Source organism: Hyperolius riggenbachi, chromosome 10 (genome assembly GCF_040937935.1).
Source record: "Hyperolius riggenbachi isolate aHypRig1 chromosome 10, aHypRig1.pri, whole genome shotgun sequence".
Taxonomy (NCBI): domain Eukaryota; kingdom Metazoa; phylum Chordata; class Amphibia; order Anura; family Hyperoliidae; genus Hyperolius; species Hyperolius riggenbachi.
Genome location: NC_090655.1, coordinates 28,240,867 through 28,263,007, shown reverse-complemented (window position 1 = coordinate 28,263,007; position 22,141 = coordinate 28,240,867). Strand labels below are relative to the sequence as shown.

General features: G+C 45.1%; 2 protein-coding genes and 1 long non-coding RNA gene across 3 annotated transcripts in view; all 3 read right to left on the bottom strand.

Moving 5' to 3' along the window:
* LOC137533807 (embryonic protein UVS.2-like) overlaps positions 1-4,132 on the bottom strand; it is a 65,169-nt gene extending 61,037 nt beyond the window's left edge. The window contains exons 1-2 of the mRNA XM_068255052.1: positions 3,900-4,132; positions 1,305-1,326 (exon numbers count right to left, since the gene is read on the bottom strand). Coding sequence (XP_068111153.1) covers positions 1,305-1,326; positions 3,900-3,968 — 91 coding nt within the window. The 5' untranslated portion in view covers positions 3,969-4,132. The remainder of the gene's footprint in view (positions 1-1,304; positions 1,327-3,899) is intronic.
* Positions 4,133-8,399: 4,267 nt separating this feature from the next.
* Positions 8,400-17,604, bottom strand: LOC137534194 (uncharacterized). The gene is made up of 3 exons (XR_011024328.1): positions 17,547-17,604; positions 13,905-14,136; positions 8,400-8,441 (listed from the first exon to the last, which is right to left on the bottom strand). It is a non-coding gene; the product is annotated as an uncharacterized lncRNA (long non-coding RNA).
* Positions 17,605-17,612: 8 nt separating this feature from the next.
* The window catches only part of LOC137536632 (astacin-like metalloendopeptidase), a gene marked incomplete at its 3' end in the record, with an annotated part of 58,607 nt that continues 54,078 nt past the window's right edge, over positions 17,613-22,141 (bottom strand). Inside the window, exons 8-10 of the mRNA XM_068258882.1 lie at positions 19,964-20,079; positions 19,081-19,306; positions 17,613-17,665 (exon numbers count right to left, since the gene is read on the bottom strand). Coding sequence (XP_068114983.1) covers positions 17,613-17,665; positions 19,081-19,306; positions 19,964-20,079 — 395 coding nt within the window. The remainder of the gene's footprint in view (positions 17,666-19,080; positions 19,307-19,963; positions 20,080-22,141) is intronic.

The window sequence follows — 22,141 nt, the reverse complement described above, 5'->3', positions numbered from 1 at the left end:
AGCAACGCAGGCGCAGTGGTTTTCCAACTTTAAAGTCTGAAATTCCAGAAGGGAACCGGAGGCGGGGCCGGAGCATCAGTGAGCGGCTGCGCGGGCACAGGATGCCTGCGGAGGACCATTAGAAGCCCCGGGTAAGTTCAACTCATTTTGCCCCGACCCGCCTAAGTAATTTTCATAGCAGCAACTGACAGTGAGTGCATGTGATTGACCCAAATTTCAATGCAACACAGAATCATTACCATCTCATTGATTATCTCTTTTAGGGGTGCTAAATTGGCCACTAATCAGGGGCGTAACAATAGAGCCTGCAAGGGATGCAGCTGTAGGGGGGCCAAAAAGCCCCGTCCTAAGAGACTGACAACTAAGGGCAAGGAGAGAAAAAGTTTTCTGCTCTCTGCACAATTGTTCTAATGACTGCATCTGCTGAGCCACTGATAAGGAATCATACAAAGTTTTGTACACAAAGATTTGTAGACAGTCCCTATTCAATGTTCAGCAGGGTCTTGTGTACAGCTCTTTTCTACCCCCAGCCGTTTTACCCCTCCCCAAGTGCTGTGTCCTGTAGTAACGCTTGAGGAGTCTGGAAACAGAGAGAATAAAGCATTCTATTCTTTGCAGGTATGAGGTTTGGCAGGAGGAATCCCCATCCAAAGTTTCGCAGGAGAGCCCAGTGATTTCTAGTTATGCCACTGCCACTAATCCATTAGGAACAACAAGCTTTGTGCTGCCTCTCTACACAGGCAGTACTTTAGAGGTGGGAGAGGAAGTGACAGTTGCTATACAGGAAGTGCATGAAGCGAACCAGCCCCAGAGAAGCAGCAGGCCTCTAGCTGTGAATCCCACACTTCCGCTGTACCTACAAATCATGGGGCCCACCAGCAAATCTTTAATGGGCTCCCTCCCACCAATGTTTACAGCCATGGGGTCCCATCTCACAAGGGTCATACAACAAGTGTGGCTATCAGGATCTTCACACCCATAACAAGTGTAGCCACAATACACCTGAACTGCAGAATAGTCCCCTGTATCGGAGGAAGAGAAGTTGGGGCCGCCCCTAGCTCAGGGCCCCCGGGAATTGGAGGGGTTGCTCTTCTCTAGTTACACACCTGCTGCTGACATTTTACCTTCTCCTCCATACTGGCCATCTCCACTACAATTATGGCCTGCTGAGCGTTATGTGACACAGGCAATAGTGCATTCAGAAACCAAACAGGAATGAGGTTTGTCTATTATTATTATTATTTATTATTTATTGTATTTATAAAGCGCCAACATATTACGCAGCGCTGTCTACGTCTACTTACTTGAGCCTGACGTTGGTAGATTCTGCAAAAAATAAAAAATAAAATTGGAATTAAAATGTTAATGTTAATTTACACAAAGACAGACAGACAGACAGACAGACAGACAGACAGACAGACAGACAGACAGACAGACATGCACACACATCTCTATGATATACTGTATGGCATACCTCCCACTTTAAAGGAATCATCAAGCACTTTTAACATATATCCCATTTACATACCTGAGGCTTTCTCCAGCCCCTCACAGCTGACATGTCCCACGCTGACAGCTCCGTTCGCAGCCGCTGACCCTGGCTCCCCGCACAATGCAGAGGACGACCTCGAGGTCGTCCTTACTGCGCCTGCGTGGAGCGCTGCTGTCAATCAAGCCCACGTCCGCAGCGTACTGCGCAATAGGTGCAGAACTACCGCAGGGGCTCAGGGCTGGACGAGTGGAACTCTCGTCATTGCCAATTAGCAGGCATACGTTTGTAGTGCACGCTATGCTACTCTGATAAGGTGCATTGACTCTGATAAGGTGTGTTAACGCTGATAAGGTGCATTGACTTCGATAAGGTGTGTTAACTCTGAAAAGGTGCATTGACTCTGATAAGGTGTGTTAACTCTGATAAGGTGCATTGACTCCGATAAGGTGTGTTAACTCTGATAAGGCATGCTATTGCAGAGATGAAACACATTCACTACCTGCACAATAATTATGGACAATTGGACACTGGACAGCAGTCAGACACGACATTATAGCCATGCGTTTATAACATGTCTGATCCATCCAAGGGACACATCTGAATAGGCGTTTACGTTTCGTGGATGGTGACAACGTTTCTGCCGTTACCATCCACACCACTGAACTGTGCGTCCGCTGCATTGTGGGATACCGTAGGGCTGATTCACAAAGCTTTTCTTTTGAACTATCTCACCTCACTTGTTAACTCACAATTTATCTCTCCTTAAATGATTTGAGCGGACCTAAACTCAGAACGTCCTCTCTGCTCTAAGCAGATAAGCAGCGTAATAACCTTTAAAGGATAACATTTCTTTGTTACGGCTGATACAAATCCTGCAATAAAGCTGCAGTGTGTCTACTTCCTGCTGCCATGAAAGCAGACCTAAGGTTAACATCCTGTGTTTACAAATCAGCTGCTCTGCTGAGGCAACCAGCTGAGGGGGAATTAGACGGGCTGAATACTTCTCTAAATACATACAGGGTGGATTTCTCTGTTTTCCTTCTGTCCTGTGAGAGTTCAGGTCCAATTTAACTCATGATTTATCTCTCATTATTTGCTTATCTCAGGCATTAAGCTCCACTAACAGGTATGCTGGCACCTGCCCATGCTCGGGTGATTGCTGCAGAAATCTAGAGCACGCTGTCCAGAATCGCACCACAGTGTGATTCGGACGAAAACAATGCTAAGTAAAGGCACCGTTTCCACACCTGACCCGCTTGGGGGGGAAACGCAGCTGATTTGGCGCAGATTCTGGCCTCATTGGAGGTTTAGGTGAAAAATAAGTAAGCTTTGTGAACAGGGCTGGTTCTAGCTACAATGGGACCATAGGGCAAAAGTAACTACGGGGGCCCCCTTAATGCTCCCTCCCCTCCAACCAAATCACCCCCAGGCCCCCTGAGCCAGCTGCCAGGCCCCATCCAATACCCCATACCCTCCCCCCACCCCATCCCACAATATCATTACATGTCCATCATATGTTCCCTAAAAAACATTTTTGGGGTTCCCACTAGTCCCCCCCCCCCCTCCTTTTCCTATACCGAGTAAACACGCAGCGTCCCTTCTGTCATGGGTCACATTAAGACAAGACAAGACAAATAACATTTATATTGCGCTTTTCTCCTTGCGGACTCAAAGCGCCAAAGCAGAGCAGCAGCCACTAGGACGCGCTCTATTGGCAGTAGCAGTGTAAGGGAGACTTGCCAAAGGTCTAAAAACTGAATTAGTGCTGGCTTACTGAACAGGCAGAGCCGAGATTCGAACCCTGGTCTCCTGTGTCAGAGGCAGAGCCCTTAACCATTACACCATCAGCCAACTTCCTCTCTGCTCTAAAAGATACACAACAGCGTAATAACCTTTACAGGAAAAAAAAAATCTTTTACAGCTGATACAAATCCTAAAGTAAATCTGCACAGTTTCTACTTCCTGATTCAAGCAGACATATTGTTTACAGCCTGTACTTTCAAATGAGCTTATATGCCATCTCTGCCATGGCAGTCATGTGACACAGAGAAGATATCAAATTACAACTAGTGACACAAATGAGGGGGAATTAGACCGGCTAAACTCTTTAAACACATACAGGGTGCATGTCTCTCTGTTTTCCTTCTGTCCTGTGCAAGAGTTCAGGTCCACTTTAACTGAAGGAGACAAGGGGCACATTGGGGGGGCCCACACAGGTTCTGGGGCCCGGGGGCAATTGCCCCTTTGGCTCTATGGAAGTGCCAGCCCTGTTTGGGAATCAACCCTCCTTTTTATGCGTTAGATCAATGTATATACGGTACATGAATCACGGCGTACGTAATGGAAGAAAAATACAGTACAATCTACACGGAGCATAGTTGTTAAGCATTTGGGATAGATAACTTACCGGCAATGAATGACCTACAGATGTCTGCAACACACACAGCTGAACCAAAACCACAGCAGTCAGACGCATGGTGAATCTGCGATAAGAGTTTGCTTTTGTATCGTTTCTGCGGCCCCTACCTCTACAAAGGCCCCTATAGACAGCAAATCTAGGGGAGCGAGGTTAATTATTTACATTCCTTCCCTCAGCCAGATTTGGGATCCGTGGGTGAGTAGATGGCTGCAGTTAATGACTGTTTAACAGCCCTCCTGTCATTAGGTCTCCATAGTAACAGGTTGCCATGTAAATGCAACCTATTGGCTGAAGCAAGTCGTAAGCAGGGGTGTAACTAGAAGGGAGCAGCACCTGCAATGGCAGGGGGGCCCAGAGATCTGAGGGGCCCCAACTACTAACTCTCCCTTTCCTCCAAAACAGGGGACTATATATCAGATCATGTGTTTTGTGGCTACACTTGCTATAGGTGTGAAGATCATGATGGAAACACTTGTTTTATGACCCTTGATGGGCCCCAAGGCTGGGAAGGGCACCAAGGAGAGGCAATCCCATCACCTCTGTGTCCCCCTCCGCTCTGTGTCCCTTCCTCTCATCACCTCTGTGTCCCCTCCGTTCTCTGTGTCCCTTCCTCTCATCATCTCTGTGTCCTCCTGCACTCCCTGTGCCCCTTCTGTTCATCACTTATTTTTGCCCCTCTGCTCTCCATCTCACCCTCTGTTCTATGTGTCCACTAAGCTCATCAGTAACTGTCCTCAGAGGTTCTCACAAACAGATCCCACCATAGTCATAGTCTACTGTCCAACCATATTATTATGATTGTGAATTTATATAGCAGTGACATCTTCTGCAGCACTTTACAGAGTACATAGTCATGTCACTGGCTGTCCTTCGAGGAGCTCACAGTCTAATCCTACCATACTGTTGCGTAACTAGAAATCACTGGGCCCACTACAAAACTATGGATGGAGCCCCCTTCACCCGCATTCTGTACAGGTGAACTGAGGACTAATGTTATTCAATTGGCTAGTGCACACTTGAACTGGTTCTGCAAACTTCTCAAGCATCACTACAGTACACATCACTTGGGGAGGGGGAGAGGTTGGGAGCTGCGTGCTGTACACAAGAGCGTGCTGCACACCGAATATCGACACCGGTCTACAAAGCTCTGTCTACATAACTAGTTTATGGAGGAAACAGGGAACCACTCCCTTTGGACTGCACTGTTACTAGGATATTTTAGCAGACCCCTCCCACTGTCTGTCATAACTACTGCCTGTGCCAAATTTCTTTTGAGGTGGCATCATACCTTTGAAGTCCCTTGAGCAGCAACACCCTAAATACGGCCCTGTGTATGCGGCAAAGTAGTTTATATGCTGTATCTGTATATCTTGTGTCTGTCAACGTTTTTATAGCATTGTAGCATTCGATCATATTTGCAATTTACAAACCACTCACTTCAGATTCTCTGTAAAGAAAACCTGTAACTAAAAAAAAGTTCCCCTGGGGGTTACTCAACTCGGGGGCGGAAAGCCTCCGGATCCTATTGAGGCTTACCCCGTCCTCCTGTGTCCCACGGCGGTCACATGGAACAGCAGGTATGTAAATATTTACCTCCCCGGCTCCAGCGCAGGCGCAGTATCAGCTCTCCGCTCGGAGATAGACAGAAATAGCCGATCGCTGTCGGTCCGCTCTACTGTAGTGAGTGGACCCGACAGAGATCGGCTCTTTCTGTCTATTTCCGTGCTGAGAGCCGCAACAGCGCCACCTGCTGGAGCCGGGGAAGGTAAATATATCAAGCCTTGTCAGGCTTGTCGAGCGAGGATTGTGGGAAGCTATGGGGGAGCCAGCGCCGGATTGCCTGCAGCTACAGGGATGGGGGAAGCCACATTGGGACCCTGAGGCTTCCCCCTCCCGAGGTAAGTACCTCCCAGGGGATGTTTTTTTTTTTAGTACAGTGTCTCTTTAATGCTTTCACAGCCTCAGATATTATGACCAAAGCCCTAAGATCAATTTTCTTTGCTGATAGCAGGTTGTTAACCCCCTTGGCAGTATGATTCTTGCCATATTATAGGGTCTAAAAACGGTGCAATTTTTTAGAATGCTTTTAGACCCTAAAGCCTGGGGGGAAAAAAACACACACACTGCAGAGAGATCTGCAGCAGCCCCAGGACTCACTCACCTCATCATTATCCTCCACAGCTTTTCTAGTATCAGACACCTCCAAAACTGCACCAACAACAGGTACTTCATCACCCTCACATCTTAGGTCCATACTGGCGCCTAACTCAGACATATGAGGTAGTGGTGGAAACATGCTTAGCTCCGTCATCTTGTAACAAGAATGGCTGTGAATCAGTTAATTCCCCACCAAATAACTCCTGCGGAGTGTCAAATGGGGCGGATGGGGTGCTAGTAGTAGAAGTGGTGGCTGCGGAGGAAGATATGACACGGTTCCATGCGGAAGCTGAAGAAGATGAGGTGTTCTGTGTTAAATAGTCAACTACGTCCTGGCAATCTTGGGAGTTAATGACACTTGCCATCTGAACACTGTACTTTGGTCCAGGCCCACACAAAATCACGCCACCTCGACTTCGAACAGACCTGCCGGGTGGCCTGCCTCTGGCTCTGCCTGTTGTTTTGTCCATATTGGGGGGATGAAGTGAAAGGTATGCACTGACTTGACTAATACAATGTGCGGTTACACAGGTGCAGTGAAAAGGTGACTGCTGGTACAACAATGTGCGGTTACACTGGTGCAGTGAAAAGGTTGCAGTGACTGTTGGTACAATAATGTGTGGTTACACAGGTGCAATGAATAGTTATGCAGTGACTGGTATATAACACTGCGTGCTGTCACGCAGGTGCAGTGAACATGAACAGGTATGCACGGTCGGACTGGTATTACAAATGTGCAATTGTCACATACACAGGTGCAGTGAACAGTTATGCAGTGACTGCTGGTATATAACACTGCGTGCTGTCGCGCAGGTGCAGTGAACATGAACAGGTATGCACGGTCGGACTGGTATTACAAATGTGCAGCTGTCACACACAGGTGAAGGGAAAAAGTAGGCACTGAATGTGCTTGGCCTTGCACAGTATAGCTATTAGCAAGGGCCAGCTGCGACACACGGGGCTGTATAATGCAGTGTCAGTGGCACACACACACAAAAAAAAAGAGATCTTTTTGTGGTGCTTTTCAACAAATATCAGCTAGAAGCAAGCTACAAGAGCCTAACTAAGCTTTCCCTACCTATCTCTGCAGTAGGTTCCTCTCCCCTCTCTCACTACTGCAGCAACACTGAGTGAGATAGTGGCCGATGCAGCTGCCTTATATATGGGGGGGGGGGGTTCCAGGAGGGAGTGCAGCCTGATTGTCTGTTGTGTGTCTGCTGACTGATGTAGAGGGTCAAAGTTTAGCCCAATGATGTAGTTTAGGGGCAGGTCAAACTCGCTATAAAATTCACGTTTCGAACGTTGCGAACGCGAACCACCGATGTTCGCGCAAATAAGTTTGCAGCCGAACCGTTTGGGACAACTCTATGCACAAAATGTTTACACTTTGGAAACAATTTAAACATTCTATACCTAGGGGTCTGCTCTGTTTTATTAAGAGTAGTTTAGACATTAATGGCTGTGTGTTGACTTTTGATGGGACAGAAAATTTACACTGTTATACAAGCTGTACACTGACTGCTTTACATTGTATCAAAGTGTCATATCTTTAGTGTTGTCCCATGAAAAGATATAATCAAATGTTTACAAAAATGCATGATGTGCATTTATTTTTGTGAGATACTGTATGCTGCTTCTCACTTAAAGAGACACTGAAGCGAAAAAAAAATGATGATATTATGATTTGTACGTGTAGCACAGCTAAGAAATAAAACATTAAGATCAGATACATCAGTGTAATTGTTTCCAGTACAGGAAGAGTTGAGAAACTCCAGTTGTTATCTCTATGCAAACAAGCCATTAAGCTCTCCGACTAAGTTAGTCGTGGAGAGGGCTGTTATCTGACTTTTATTATCTCAACTGTTCCTGGACTATTTACTTTTCCTCTGCTAGAGGAGAGGTCATTAGTTTAGACTGCTCTGAAAGACTCATTTTGAATGCTGAGTGTTGTGTAATCTGCACATAATATAGAATGGTACAATGTTAGAAAAAACACTATATACCTGAAAATAAAAGTATGAGAATATTTTCTTTGCTGCTAATCTTCTAGTAAATATTCATAGTACACAAACAATTCACTATATCATATTTTTTTTTTCGCTTCAGTGTCTCTTTAACTTCTTAAGATTCCAATGACTTGACTAATGCCTAGGCAGAGATACAGGAAGTGATGGAAAACACTGAGCCAGGAAGTAAGTGGGTATCTCCATCTGTAACTCAAGCAGCAAAAAAACACAATAAAGGACTTGACCAGCGTTGGCATTTTTGGGCACTTTATTAAAATCTTAAAAACAATATAGAATATTTTTTCACTTTTAAAATGTAAAGCAGTGGTGGATCTTCTTTATTCCCAACTTCAAGAAACAATGGGAACTGCAAAAGTAAGAAACAGGAGGATTAAAATTTTGCTTAGACTGGCCACTTGGCCAGGTGGTTACAATACAATAAAAAATATATCAGCGCAACCACATAAGCATTAACCCCCTTGCCGTTATGATTCTTTCCAGATTTTAGGGTCTAAAAGAGGTGCAATTTTTTTCCACTCTTTCAGACCCTAAAACCTGAAAAAAATCATTCTGGCAGGGAGATCTGCAGCAGAATAGAAAAATTTACTTTCCTGGGCTCCAGCGCTGCAGTTTTCACTTTGACCATAAGATGGCGCTAATATACATATAAACGAACTTCTCTATATTTCTCTAATATAGAGAAGTTAGTTCTAAATATTAGCCCCGCCCCTGATGACGTCACGCCGCCACCGCCGCTCCGCTGCTCCGATTGGCCGCCGGGTCCCCGGAAGAATAGCGGGGACATGGGGGATCCCGGCGGCCAGAGAAAGACCCCACACTGCCGGGGAGAGAGGCTGGAGTCCCGCTGCGCACCGCGATCGCGCACAGGACTCCAAAACTGAAGGTAAAGCGCTGCACTGCCTACCCCGACCTGAGCTTGGGATCACCGCTAGCAGCTTCTTTTTTCTACCCCGAGCTCAGGTCGGGAAAACCAGCAAAGAGGTTAATCAAAGTACCTTGGAAAAGCAGCCAAAGTCCAACACTCATTATAGCATCTTCTTCAATTGTATATAAAACCTTCAGCGCTAGTCCTATATATCCACCACCACGAACACCATAAAAAATAGGTGCGCTTACCAAATTGTTACAGACCTTAATTACAGGGTCTGCAACATAGCATATGCAGTATTCATCAAAGTAGGCATGAAAAAACAATAATGCACTCATCTAAGCGTATCTGTCTTCAGTTTAATATGAATATGTTTAAAACGGCGTCCTGTGTGAGATATATATATATATATGTATATATATATATATATATATATATATATATATATATAAGCCAAGGGATGAGCAGCACAAACCGATTTTTATGCAATACTATGCAAAGCATGCACGCAGCACTGGAGAACCCCAATCTCCATAAGAAATATATAAATACAGAGGGTGCTGCAGCACACAACAGGAAAATAGTGACAGGGGCTCTTGGTTACGCTTTAACGCGTTTAAGCTCACCAACTGCGCCAAAGTGTCCCCGATCTGGTGAGTCCTACTCTAACCAGGCAAAAATGCTCGTTTTTATCAGCGTTCTAGTGGGAACCATGCCAAAAGCCCAGGGGTCAGCTAAATGGGAGAAATGAAATTAAAAACACCTCACCTTCTACTAGCTACTAACTGAACTATGAGCACCGCTCATTTAAATGCTTAACTGTGCTAGAGATGGGTGTGGTTATGCACGCTCACAGGGGAAAATAATATAAGCCAAGGGATGAGCAGCACAAACCGATTTTTATGCAATACTATGCAAAGCATGCACGCAGCACTGGAGAACCCCAATCTCCATAAGAAATATATAAATACAGAGGGTGCTGCAGCACACAACAGGAAAATAGTGACAGGGGCTCTTGGTTACGCTTTAACGCGTTTAAGCTCACCAACTGCGCCAAAGTGTCCCCGATCTGGTGAGTCCTACTCTAACCAGGCAAAAATGCTCGTTTTTATCAGCGTTCTAGTGGGAACCATGCCAAAAGCCCAGGGGTCAGCTAAATGGGAGAAATGAAATTAAAAACACCTCACCTTCTACTAGCTACTAACTGAACTATGAGCACCGCTCATTTAAATGCTTAACTGTGCTAGAGATGGGTGTGGTTATGCACGCTCACAGGGGAAAATAATATAAGCCAAGGGATGAGCAGCACAAACCGATTTTTATGCAATACTATGCAAAGCATGCACGCAGCACTAGTGTTCTCCAGTGCTGCGTGCATGCTTTGCATAGTATTGCATAAAAATCGGTTTGTGCTGCTCATCCCTTGGCTTATATTATTTTCCCCTGTGAGCGTGCATAACCACACCCATCTCTAGCACAGTTAAGCATTTAAATGAGCGGTGCTCATAGTTCAGTTAGTAGCTAGTAGAAGGTGAGGTGTTTTTAATTTCATTTCTCCCATTTAGCTGACCCCTGGGCTTTTGGCATGGTTCCCACTAGAACGCTGATAAAAACGAGCATTTTTGCCTGGTTAGAGTAGGACTCACCAGATCGGGGACACTTTGGCGCAGTTGGTGAGCTTAAACGCGTTAAAGCGTAACCAAGAGCCCCTGTCACTATTTTCCTGTTGTGTGCTGCAGCACCCTCTGTATTTATATATATATATATATATATATGCTGATATCTGCTTTGGGTCCCTGTAACAAGGACCCAGATGTGAGTGGCTTTTAACGTTTTTACTGATTGTTTTAAACATATTCATATTAAACTGAAGACAGATACGCTTAGATGAGTGCATTATTGTTTTTTCATGCCTACTTTGATGAATACTGCATATGAGAGCCTGAAACATTGCTGATACTCGTGTGTGGAGAGGCCAGCTGGGAAGTTACTGGTCGCTGACCTTTTTATGCTATGTTGCAGACCCTGTAATTAAGGTGTAACAATTTGGTAAGCACACCCACTTTTTATGGTGTTTGTGGTGGTGGATATATAGGACTAGCGCTGAAGGTTTTATATACAGGTCGTTGCAATGACTCTGAAGAAAACCTGAACATTGTAAACTAAGAATATAGTATTAAAGGCTATTAGAAAGGATTAGAGGCTATCATCAGTTAAAGGGGAGGAGAAAATAAATTCCTGTAAGAGATATGCTCTGGACATATACCGCATATACTCAAGTACAGTATAAGCCCAAATTGAGTATTGACCACCTCCCCCACAACTTTCACATGTAAAAAACAAAAACAAAAAAATGTGTGACCCTAGCATGAGCCAAACCCCCATGTCTCTCCCTAGCCTCCCCCAATTGAATGGGTGCATTGGAAGCATATTTGTATCTATTGTTACCTCTGTTTTTCCTTGCAGCCACCTGCCTGTCTACCTTGTAGCTCTGTACTCACCGCTGGAGGTCCAGGCTTCACTATCACGTGAACTCAATGAAGCCTGGACTTCTAGTGGCGGGTACAGAGCTGCAAGGTCACGAAGATGTTCTCTTATTGGAGGGTGGTACTAGTGTTGGGCGAACAGTGTTCGCCACTGTTCGGGTTCTGCAGAACATCACCCTGTTCGGGTGATGTTCGAGTTCGGCCGAACACCTGGTGGTGTTCGGCCAAACTGTTCGGGGTTCGCCGAACTACTGAATGCATGGCCGAACAGGGCCCCTGTTCGGCCGAACAGGGCCCTGTTCGGCCGAATACTGCCCCCCATGGGGTCGCAGGCATAAGGGGGGAGCATGCCCCGATCGCGGGGGGGTCGGAAATTCCCCCCACCCCCTCCGCTAGCGCTCCCCCCTCTGCCCGCTTCCCCATACAAAAAGTTTGAAACAAGTTCAGTAGTACCTGGGCTGGTGGCACTGGCTGGCAGTGGAGTGAGGAGGAGGAGGAGTCCGAGTAGCAGAGTGACGTTGAGGCCGGGCAGCGGGCGGTTCAGCGCTAGTACCCTTGTGGTACTTCCGCCCTTTCTCTGACCTCACGTCCTCTGCATACGAGGGTACGCATCACGCGTACCCTCGTATGCGTCATCACGCAGAGGACGTGAGGTCAGAGAAAGGGCGGAAGTACCACAAGGGTACTAGCGCTGAACCGCTCGCTGCCCGGCCTCAACGTCACTCTGCTACTCGGACTCCTCCTCCTCCTCACTCCACTGCCAGCCAGTGCCACCAGCCCAGGTACTATTGAACTTGTTTCAAACTTTTTGTATGGGGAAGCGGGCAGAGGGGGGAGCGCTAGCGGAGGGGGTGGGGGGAATTTCCGACCCCCCCCCCGCGACCGGGGCATGCTCCCCCCTTATGCCTGCGACCCCATGGGGCCCCCAAAATGGGCATGTTCGGGGGTCCCATTGACTCCCATTGAGTTCGGCGTTCGGGCCGAACATGCCGAACATCTGGCCCATGTTCGGCCTGTTCGGCCCGAACCCGAACATCCAGGTGTTCGCCCAACACTAGGTGGTACCCATGGTGCCACTTTTATCTTTAAGAGTTTCATTAAAGTTTTTCATCCAACCAAAATGTTTCGTAGAAGAGAATGTTGGAACCACCACCCCTCATTAATAATGTATGGTTTACTAACTAATAAGAAAGCCCAGCTATCTTCAGTTCAGGCATTAATATATTTCCAGCACACTCGTAAGTTACATTTACCTACTGAACATGTGGCTAAGACATACAGTGGTTTAAAAGGACAGGTTCCACTCAGAACATGCCTCGAGTGCACATGCTCAGCCTCATATCCAGAGATGTTCTTTTGTAAATAGACATATGAGTGCTGCAGAGGTTGAAGGGGTGGGGGAGATCAGCCTGTCAGTGTGTTCAGACCATACACCTCATGCTGCATCAAATTGGTCTGCAAGGCTGTCATCTCATGAATCCTCTTCTAAAGATGATCCAAAAACAGTTTGCTGAATACAAGCAGACTAAGGACATGGGTTACTGGAACCATGTCCTATAGTCAGATGAAACCAAGATAAACACATTTGGTTCAGATGGTGACAAGCGTGTTTAGGCAACCAGCTGAGGAGTACAAAGACAAGTGTGTTTTGCCTAATGTCAAGTATGGTGGTGGGAGTGTCATGTCATGGAGTGTCGACTCGACTACCATCTGGAGTCAGGAAGGATTTTTTCCCTTTTGGGGCTAATTGGACCATGCCTTGTAAGGGTTTGTCGCCTTCCTCTGGATCAACAGGGATATGTGAGGGAGCAGGCTGGTGTTGTACTTTGTTCTTCGGTTGAACTCGATGGACGTATGTCTTTTTTCAACCCAAATAACTATATAACTATGTAACTATGGTTTGGGGCTGCATTGGTGCTGCACTGGGGATCTACAGTTCACTGAGGGAACCATGGAGGCCAACATGTACTGTGATATACTGAAGCAAAGCATGATCCACTCCCTAGGGAAACCAGTCCACAAGGCAATATTCCAATATGATAACGATCCCCAACACACCTCCAAGACGACCACTGCCTTGCTAAAAAAACTGAGGGTAAAGGTGCTGTTGCCAGTGCCAAACATATCTCCAGATCTAAACCCTAATGAAAATCCCAGAGGCACCCTTAAATGGAAGGTGGAAGAGCGCAAAGTCTCTAACATCCACCAGCTTTGTGGTGTCGTCATGGAGGAGTGGAAGAGTATTCCAGTGGCAACCTGTGAAGCTCTAGTGAACTTCATGCCCAAGAGAGTTAATGCAGTGCTGACAAATAATGGTGGACGCACAAAATATTGACACTTTGGGCACAAGGGTAAAGGTGTTCCGTAGGTAAAGGAATATTCCTATGGAACATGCCGTTTTTTTTTCTGGAGGTAATTTCTAATTGTACACTTAGTTTAGGAAATGTCCACTTACCAAAACTGTAAGTTAAACTGAAGCCAGGAGCGGTAAAACTGTTATCAGTTATGAACTTAAACACCATATTGTTCCCCGTGGAGGTCACAACCGGTGGGTCAAAAAGGAAGCTGCATAATGTGGTTAGGAGAGGCGCAGTGGTGTCACTGCCATCATACATTTTAAGGAAGGTTCCAGATGTATCACAGGTTGGGACAATAGTCAAGAAGAAGATATCAAATGTCACGGTTATCTGGAATAAGAGAATTAATATGAGCAAGGTAGTACAATAAATTTAAGCAAGGCAGTACAATAAACATGCAGACTAAAAGATAGGTGAGTCTGCAAAGAGCGTGTATGATGTTCAGTAGGGGGCACTCTGTGGAGTGTAGAACAGGAGAAAAAGTATAGAATGCTGGAGGATAAGACAGCTGAGTAGTGGGTGGGGTTGATGAGAGGTGGCATGAAAGGGGGGGGGGGGGGGGTAGAAGAACAGCTGAAGAGTGGTGGGGTTGAAATGTCCAAATGTCCATCCCCCCATGTCAGGTGACATGGGGGGATAGAAGACCAGCTAAAGAGTGGATGGGGTTGATGAGAGGTGGCATGGAGGGGGGGGTAGAAGAACAGCTGAAGAGTGGGTGGGGTTGATGAGAGGTGGCATGGGGGGGGGGGGGGGTAGAAGAACAGCTGAAGAGTGGGTGGAGTTAATGTGTATGCACTTTTTAAAAGAAGGAGGAAAGATACAGTACAAGTGTTTATCTCATAAATTTATTTTCATCTCGGTATTCCTTAAATAGGCTCTTACACACTTATTGCAAAATGTCACGTTATTTTGTGCTGAATTTTGCGGTCACTAAAATTGCTACGTATGTTGAGGGAAATAGTGTAAACAAATCAACAGTTTTTTTCAAAGAAAAACTTGTAGTTTTTGAGAAAATTCTATTTAGAAATGCAAAGGAAAAATGGTTTTTAAACTCCAAAAAATAACAGGGTCGAAAAAAAATTTTTTATTTGCATTTTCAAAATCAATTATCTCTAAAAACTACAAGGTCTTTTTGAAAAAAAAATGTTTCTTCCCAGTGCCGGATTACAGTAATAGTTTTTCCACCCCTAGGCCAAGTATGCTGTTGCTCCCCTGCCATGCGCAGCAGTGCCCTTCCCATCCCATGTGCAACTACCTCTTCCACGTATATCAAGGGTCAGGAACCTTTTTGTTTGAGAAAGCCATAAACGCAACATATTTTAAAATGTAATGCCGTGAGAGCCATACAATATGTTTCAAACCGGGACAGTAGGGCTCAGGTCCCTGTTGCCAAGGTGATGTGTATACAGTTGATACGCCAGGTAGAGGAAGTGTCAGACACATCTTCAGCTTCTCTTGGGTTTTAGTAACATCAGCAATTTACCCGAGAGCCAGACAGGAGAAATTCCGACTAACAGCTTGTACAATTAGCTAGCTGACTTGGGGGTTAGTGACTAACCAGCAAGCTCATGGTGAACCAGAACTCATTGGAGTGTGTGAGGGGCTACAATGGTCCTAAAAGCCCCCTTACTAAAATACTAAGGAAAACAAGAGTTTGCTTTCTTAAAACAGAAAGAATTTGCGATAATTCAGGATGGAGTTAGCTTGAGATGTCTCCCAGTGCATCACTGCTGAATATATGCAAATTGACCATTGTTGCCCCTAGAAGCTAAATACACCTCCAGAACCGCTGGAATGCAATGATGTGTCAGCTTGTTAATTTGTACAGAGCCATAATAATCCAACATGCATACAGACTGTTTTGGATTATTTGATCCTCATCAGTGCATGGCATGGATTAATTTGGCTCTGTGGAGTAGGGCTTGTAACACCGAGAGGTAAAGACTAACCAGCAAGCTCATGGTGAACCAGACCTCATTGGAGTGTGTAAGGGGCTACAATGGTCCTAAAAGCCCTCTTACTAAAATACTAAAGAAAACAAGAGTTTGCTTTCATAACCGGTTCAGCACCACAGTGTCGAAAACCTCATGCATCAGAGCAACGTTCACCTCCCATTCATTCGCCAATAACTTTAGTGCTACTTATCACAATTAATTGATCTATATCTTCTTTTTTCCGCCACTAATTAGGCTTTCTTTGGGTAGTACATTTTGCTAATAATTATTTTTTTCTAAATCCATTTTAACAGGAAGATTAAAAAAGAAATGAAAAAAAAAATAATTATCTCAGTTTTTGGCCATTATAGTTTGAAATTAATATATGCTACCGTAATTAAAACTCATGTATTTTATTTGCCCATCTCTCCCGGTTATTACACCGTTTAAATGATGTCCCTATCACAATTTATGGCGCTGATATTTTATTTAGAAATAAAGGTGCATTTTTTCAATTTGCGTCCATCACTATTTATAAGCTTATAATTTAAAATAATATAATAACATACTCTCTTGACATGCATATTTAAAAAGTTCAGACCCTTGGGTAACTATTTATGTTTTTGTTTTTTTTATTGTATTTTTTTTTTAAATAAGAAATGTATTTGGGTAATTTTTGGTGTGGGAGGGAAACAGCTAATTTTACATGTAAAATAATATAATTGTTTAATAAAAAATGTATGTGGGTGCAGTTTACTATTTGGCCACAAGATGGCCACAGTCAAAAAAGTCCTGGATGTGAACGATCTCGCATCCAGGAACTACAGAGAGGCTGGGAAACTTTTTTCCGGGCAGAAATACTGCGCTCTCTGAATAGAAAGTGTCGGTATTTCTCCGGGGGACTTAGATCTATGAATGGGAATTATATTCCCATTCACTGATCAGGGGGCTAGCGGCAGGCGGCGGCAGAAGCAGAGCCTATCCGGACGAGTAAGTTCGTCCAGATAGGCTGAACTGGTTAAAACAGAAAGAATTTGCGATAATTCAGGTTGGAGTGAGCTTGAGATGTCTCCCAGTGCATCACTGCTGAATACATACAAATTGACCATTGTTGCCCCTAGAAGCTAAACACACCTCCAGAACCGCTGGAATGACTTGGGGGTTGATTCACTTTTATAGGACGAGATCCCTGCACTTTGGCCCAATATGACAGGCAGCCTATAGGGCCAAAGAGCCGGGATCTCATTCTAAAAAGTTACTGGACCCCGTTCATTTTGGGGTAGCACAAGTAAGTTAGTAGTGCATGCTACAGCAGTAGCATGCACTACTTTGAAAATTCTGCCACACTAAGCTGCGCTGCTTGAGCAGTGTAGCTTAGTGAATCAACCCTTACTGATTTGTCTGTGAGCCAGATGTAGCCATCAAAAGAGCCACATCTGGCTCCTGAGACATAGGTTCCCTACCCCTGATGTATATCACCCATGTACTGCAACTCCCTCCTATTCCACTATGTGCAGCCCCCTCTTCTATGTGTTTCATCCATGTACAGTAGCCCTTTTCTTTCATGAACAGCTCCCTTGAGGCTTGAGCATCAGTTTCCCTTGTTCATGTGTTGCTCCGCCTTTCTAGCCTCCTCTTTCCTATGTACCAACCCCTCTTTCATGCTCAGGTGCAGGCGCCCAAGACTTGGGCCTTTGTGGCCTTTCTAGAAATCTGGCCCTGTCTATTCCATCTATCTTTCTACCCCCTGTGTAGCCTCTCCTGAGCCCACATTGTGTAAGTACACTTTAGGTCAGTCATTCTCACCTTGTACCCTTGTGGGGCTATGATTCTGTAGAAGCAGTTCAGGTTGTGTGAGTAAAATGCCGGATAATTTGGAGAAGTGACAGCGCCGTTGTTCTCAGTGTAGATCCCACCACATAAAACTGAAAAGAAATAAAATGCTTAATTTATCAATCCAGACAATAAATATAACAGATTAATGCAGGAGATCAGGGCTGGATTTACCATAAGGCACTGCGGGCACATGCCTACAGGCGCATGATGCTGAAAAGGTGACTCAGTCCCCTCCTCCAGTGTCTCCCTCCCTCCTTCCCTATGCAGAGTCCCGAGCAAATGAGTGTAAATGAGAGGGTACTCACCCAGCTCTCTGCATTCCACTGACGTGATCTCCCTTCAGTCAGGGCCAGGGCACCACTAGCTACTTAATACTGAGGGTACCTCTGGCTACCTAATACTAAGGGACACCTGTAGATATGATGTGCAGGGGAAGTAGGGCAGAGGTGAAAGCTGGACTAACCAGCACATTTGTGGTGCAATTCAGTGACGGTTTGTAGGTTCATGAAGGGCAAAATCTAGAATGCCAGGATATCTGTGCCACTGCCTATAGGCTCCTGTGATGTAAATCCAGGACTGCAGTAGATAAACAGGCAGCTGTAGATTTACTTTACAGGAGCCTATAGGCACAGATGTTCTGGCACCTTAGACTTCACCCTACATGAACCAACAAACACCCACCGAACCGCACCTCAAGTGTGCTGGCTGGCCCAGCTGTCACTTCTCCCTTAGTTACCTTGTCCATCATCATAGGTAGCTACAGGTGCCCCTTAGTATTAGGTAGCCAGAGCTATCCTCTGTATTAAGTAGCTAGAGGTGCCCCTGTAAGCTCTGGGCAAAGCTAACTGTCAGAGAACTCATCTAGATCTTAAAGGACAGTAGGACACCTGAACTTAAAGGAATATGGAGGCTCCCATATTTGTTTTCTGTTAAACAATACCAGTTTCCAAGTCAATTGGCGACACAGGTGTGCTCGGCTATATTATTACTGATGAGTGCCCACTGCTAATTCCTAATCATAACCCTTGGCGCCTGCCATAGCCTAACCTCAGACATACATTAATGAAAAACAACAGCCCGAGCCTTCAGTCGAACCACCGGAGCTGAACACTGAATGGCACTCAGTTATACTACTTCCAATTGCCTATTACCAAAGCACCACAACCCTGGGTGCTTGCTGTAGCTGAACCACTCACAGCTGAACCGCCAGAGCTGGTTGGTGCTTGGCTATGCCATAGCACCGCCACTATTACTAGCCAAGCTTGGCTATAGCCCAAACTCTGGTTGCATTTACTGCCACTAGTCCAAAGCTGAATTCACTAGCTGAATCCTAGAGCCCAAATTACCCTGTCTGTGCCACCACTGCATGCCAGCCTATGGTGGCACCAACTAACCAGATGTGCATGGTACCCAAATTCCCTGATTCACTACTAGAAGATGTTGGAATACCGTACTTCCATCTGTGTCACAACTGTGGAGATTTTTGGTCAGTTTGTTGACCTACCAGTAGAATAAGAAGCCTGGAACCCGGCACCAGACACAGCCCCGTCACTGACAAACTCAAACAACATGACTCTGTTTGATGACATCAGAGGGTATGGCAGCGTATTTCCACAAGTCTTATCCAGAAGTACGGGGGAAGATGTAGTGAGTCCATCGTAAACCCGGAGATAGTCTGAGGAGCATTGTGTAGAACCTTCAATGTCGAAAGCTTGGAACGTCAGCAAAATCTGTCAAGGTGAAAAGCAAGATGATTTAGGCAGAATAATTTTAAAAAGATGCTTACGCAAAACAAAGTTGGAGCCTATTTAAAATAAAAAACAGATACTTACCTAAGGAGGGTGCAGGCTCCCCTCGTTCCAGTGCCATGTTCCCCAATTAAATCTCTCACCGCAGGAGGCTTTGGAAGTCTTTGAGAGCCGTAATGCTCCTGAAAACGGGCAGCTCTGTACTGCGCATGCGCAAGTACGCAAGAGAGTGCACTCATGCTTGCTCACTATGGAGCCGATTGTCTTCTGGAGCACTCCAAACTTCCGAAGCCTCCATAGTGGGAGAGAGCAGTCTCAAACCCATTGGGCGATAACGGGAAAGACAGCGCTGGAAGGAGAGGACAATAGGAGGAATGGAAAGGCTCTATAGGACCCAAAGACTTCCTCCTCCTTAGATAAGTATCTGATTTTTTTATTTTAAATAGGCTTCAGGTTCCCTTTAAAGGGTAGGTAAGGATAATATAGAAATCTGCTGCTCAATATACTAAAACAAAAAAAATCACAGTACTAACAATGATTAAGGCTGAACTAAAGCCAAAACTGAATATGTTCTTCAAGTTCTAAAAGATCAATCCCGTACTGTATGTGGGATGCACTAAATCACTGATAACCAAGTACCTTGTTTGCGGGTATTCGGATCAGATAGAGGCAGCTGGAATCACTGGGGTATGGAGAGGGGTAGTTTGCAGAAGATATCACACCACTGTCCCCATTGAACAAGTTACTGCAGAGATCTGAAATACAAAAGATTTGTTATTAAATGCACCCTCCCCCCCTCACCACCACCACCCACACAAAAAAAGTCATATTCCATCATTCCTTTGTTACTGAATTTTGTCCAAAGATAATCTGTGAATCTTATATAAAGATAGAGACCCTGAAGTGACATGTAATTCACAAAGCATATCCAGGGACCGGTTCTCTCATGAAGCAAGGTGAAACATTTCCATCAAGGTGAAACATTTCCATCAGGTGCAGAAATTACAGGGGCAGCATGTTTGTCCTGTGTTTACACTATAGGGGGAGAAGTGAGAGGAGAGCGAGGTGAAGGAGGTCATCATTGGGGAAAAGCAGCTTGTTGTGCTGTGTCAGGAGTCTGACAGTGAGTAAGGAGGGGGTAGGGGGAGGCAGGAGAGCGTAATTGTGGAAGAGCAGCTTGTTGTGCTGTGTGAGGAGTCTGACAGTGAGTGAGGAGGGGGGAGGCAGGAGAGCAGCATTGGGGAAAAGCAGCTTGTTGTGCTGTGTCAGGAGTCTGACAGTGAGTGAGGAGGGGGGGGGGGGGAGGCAGGAGAGCGTAATTGTGGAAAAGCAGCTTGTTGTGCTGAGTGAGAAGTCTGACAGTGAGTGAGGAGGGGGGAAGCAGGAGAGCAGCAGTGTTTCATTTGACTTGCACAGCAGGAGGTGGCACTGCTGTCCTGACTGAGGAGGAATGGAGTGACTGAGGGTGAGTAGTTTGTCACAGACTCACAGCCAGCCAGTGTGCTATTGTGTAGAGCTGCAGCATGTCATGTGAGAACATTAAATGAAGTCAAGTTTTGATTTACCCTGATTACCTGCTCATGCTTCACACTTACATTTCAGAGGCATCAAAATGAAATAAAATAGTTAAAAGCGGTTAAAAGAGAGTAGGTGGATATGAACTTATCTCCTCTTAGGGAAAACACTCAAGAGTGAGATAAATAATTATAGTGGTAATATATCTAAAAAACCTCTCTCCTTAGCATGGAACACAATTCTCGGGACTAGGTTTCATCTACATCAGGCAAATATCTAGAGGAGCATAAATGACTCACTAAACATCATGTAATAACATTAAAAAGGGCAAGACACAGAACATTTATATCGCGCTTTTCTCCTGGTGGACTCAAAGCGCCAGAGCTGCAGCCACTAGGGTGGCGCTCTATAGGCAGTAGCAGTGTTCGGTAGTCTTGCCCAAGGTTGCCTCATTGAAATAGGGTCTGGCTTACTGAACATGACACCCCCACCTGACTCCAAATCCAAATCCAAAAAAGCTTTATTGGCAGGACCAAATACATTTAGCATTGCCAAAGCAAAACAAAGCATTAACATGGGGAGGGGGTTGTGGGATAAGGGAAGGGTATAGGGGGTTGGGGTTAGAGATGAGCGTAATGACTTAATTACGATTTCGCGAAATTTCACGTAATTAGTGTAATTACGATTATGGCCGTAAGTATATAATCGTAATGAAGAAGGATTTCACGAAATTCCGCGTAAGCGTAATTTTCGCGTAATTTTTGCATTACAGTGGGTATTGCGAAATTACGTTTGCCTTGCATGCAACTGTTTGTAAGCGTAGTTACATAACGTAATTTCGCGATAGTTCATATTACTGTAAGCGTTAATTTTCGCGTCGTTTTCGCGTTACGGAATGCTATTTCGCATATAAAATTCGCCATGTAGTGATAGTTCGCATCAAAATTCGCCATGCAGACGAAAATGCCTTTGGCGAAAATTCGCGAGCAACCCTGCTAACAAGTAATTACGAAATTCGCGAAATTATGAAGAAATGCGAAATTACGTTATGGTTTAACGCGAAATTATGTTATTGTTTAACGTGAAATTACGTTATGAACGAAACGCGAAATTACGCGTTGAAAATTACGCTTACGATATTTTCAATTACGATTTTTATGGCAATTACGCTACCATAATTTCGCATCGTAATAGCAAATTTCGCATGCGTAATTATAGTAACGCGAAATTTGGAAAATTTCGGCTCAACACTAGTTGGGGTATGTAGTCCTTAGGATGTGGAGGATGTAAGGGACAATATGG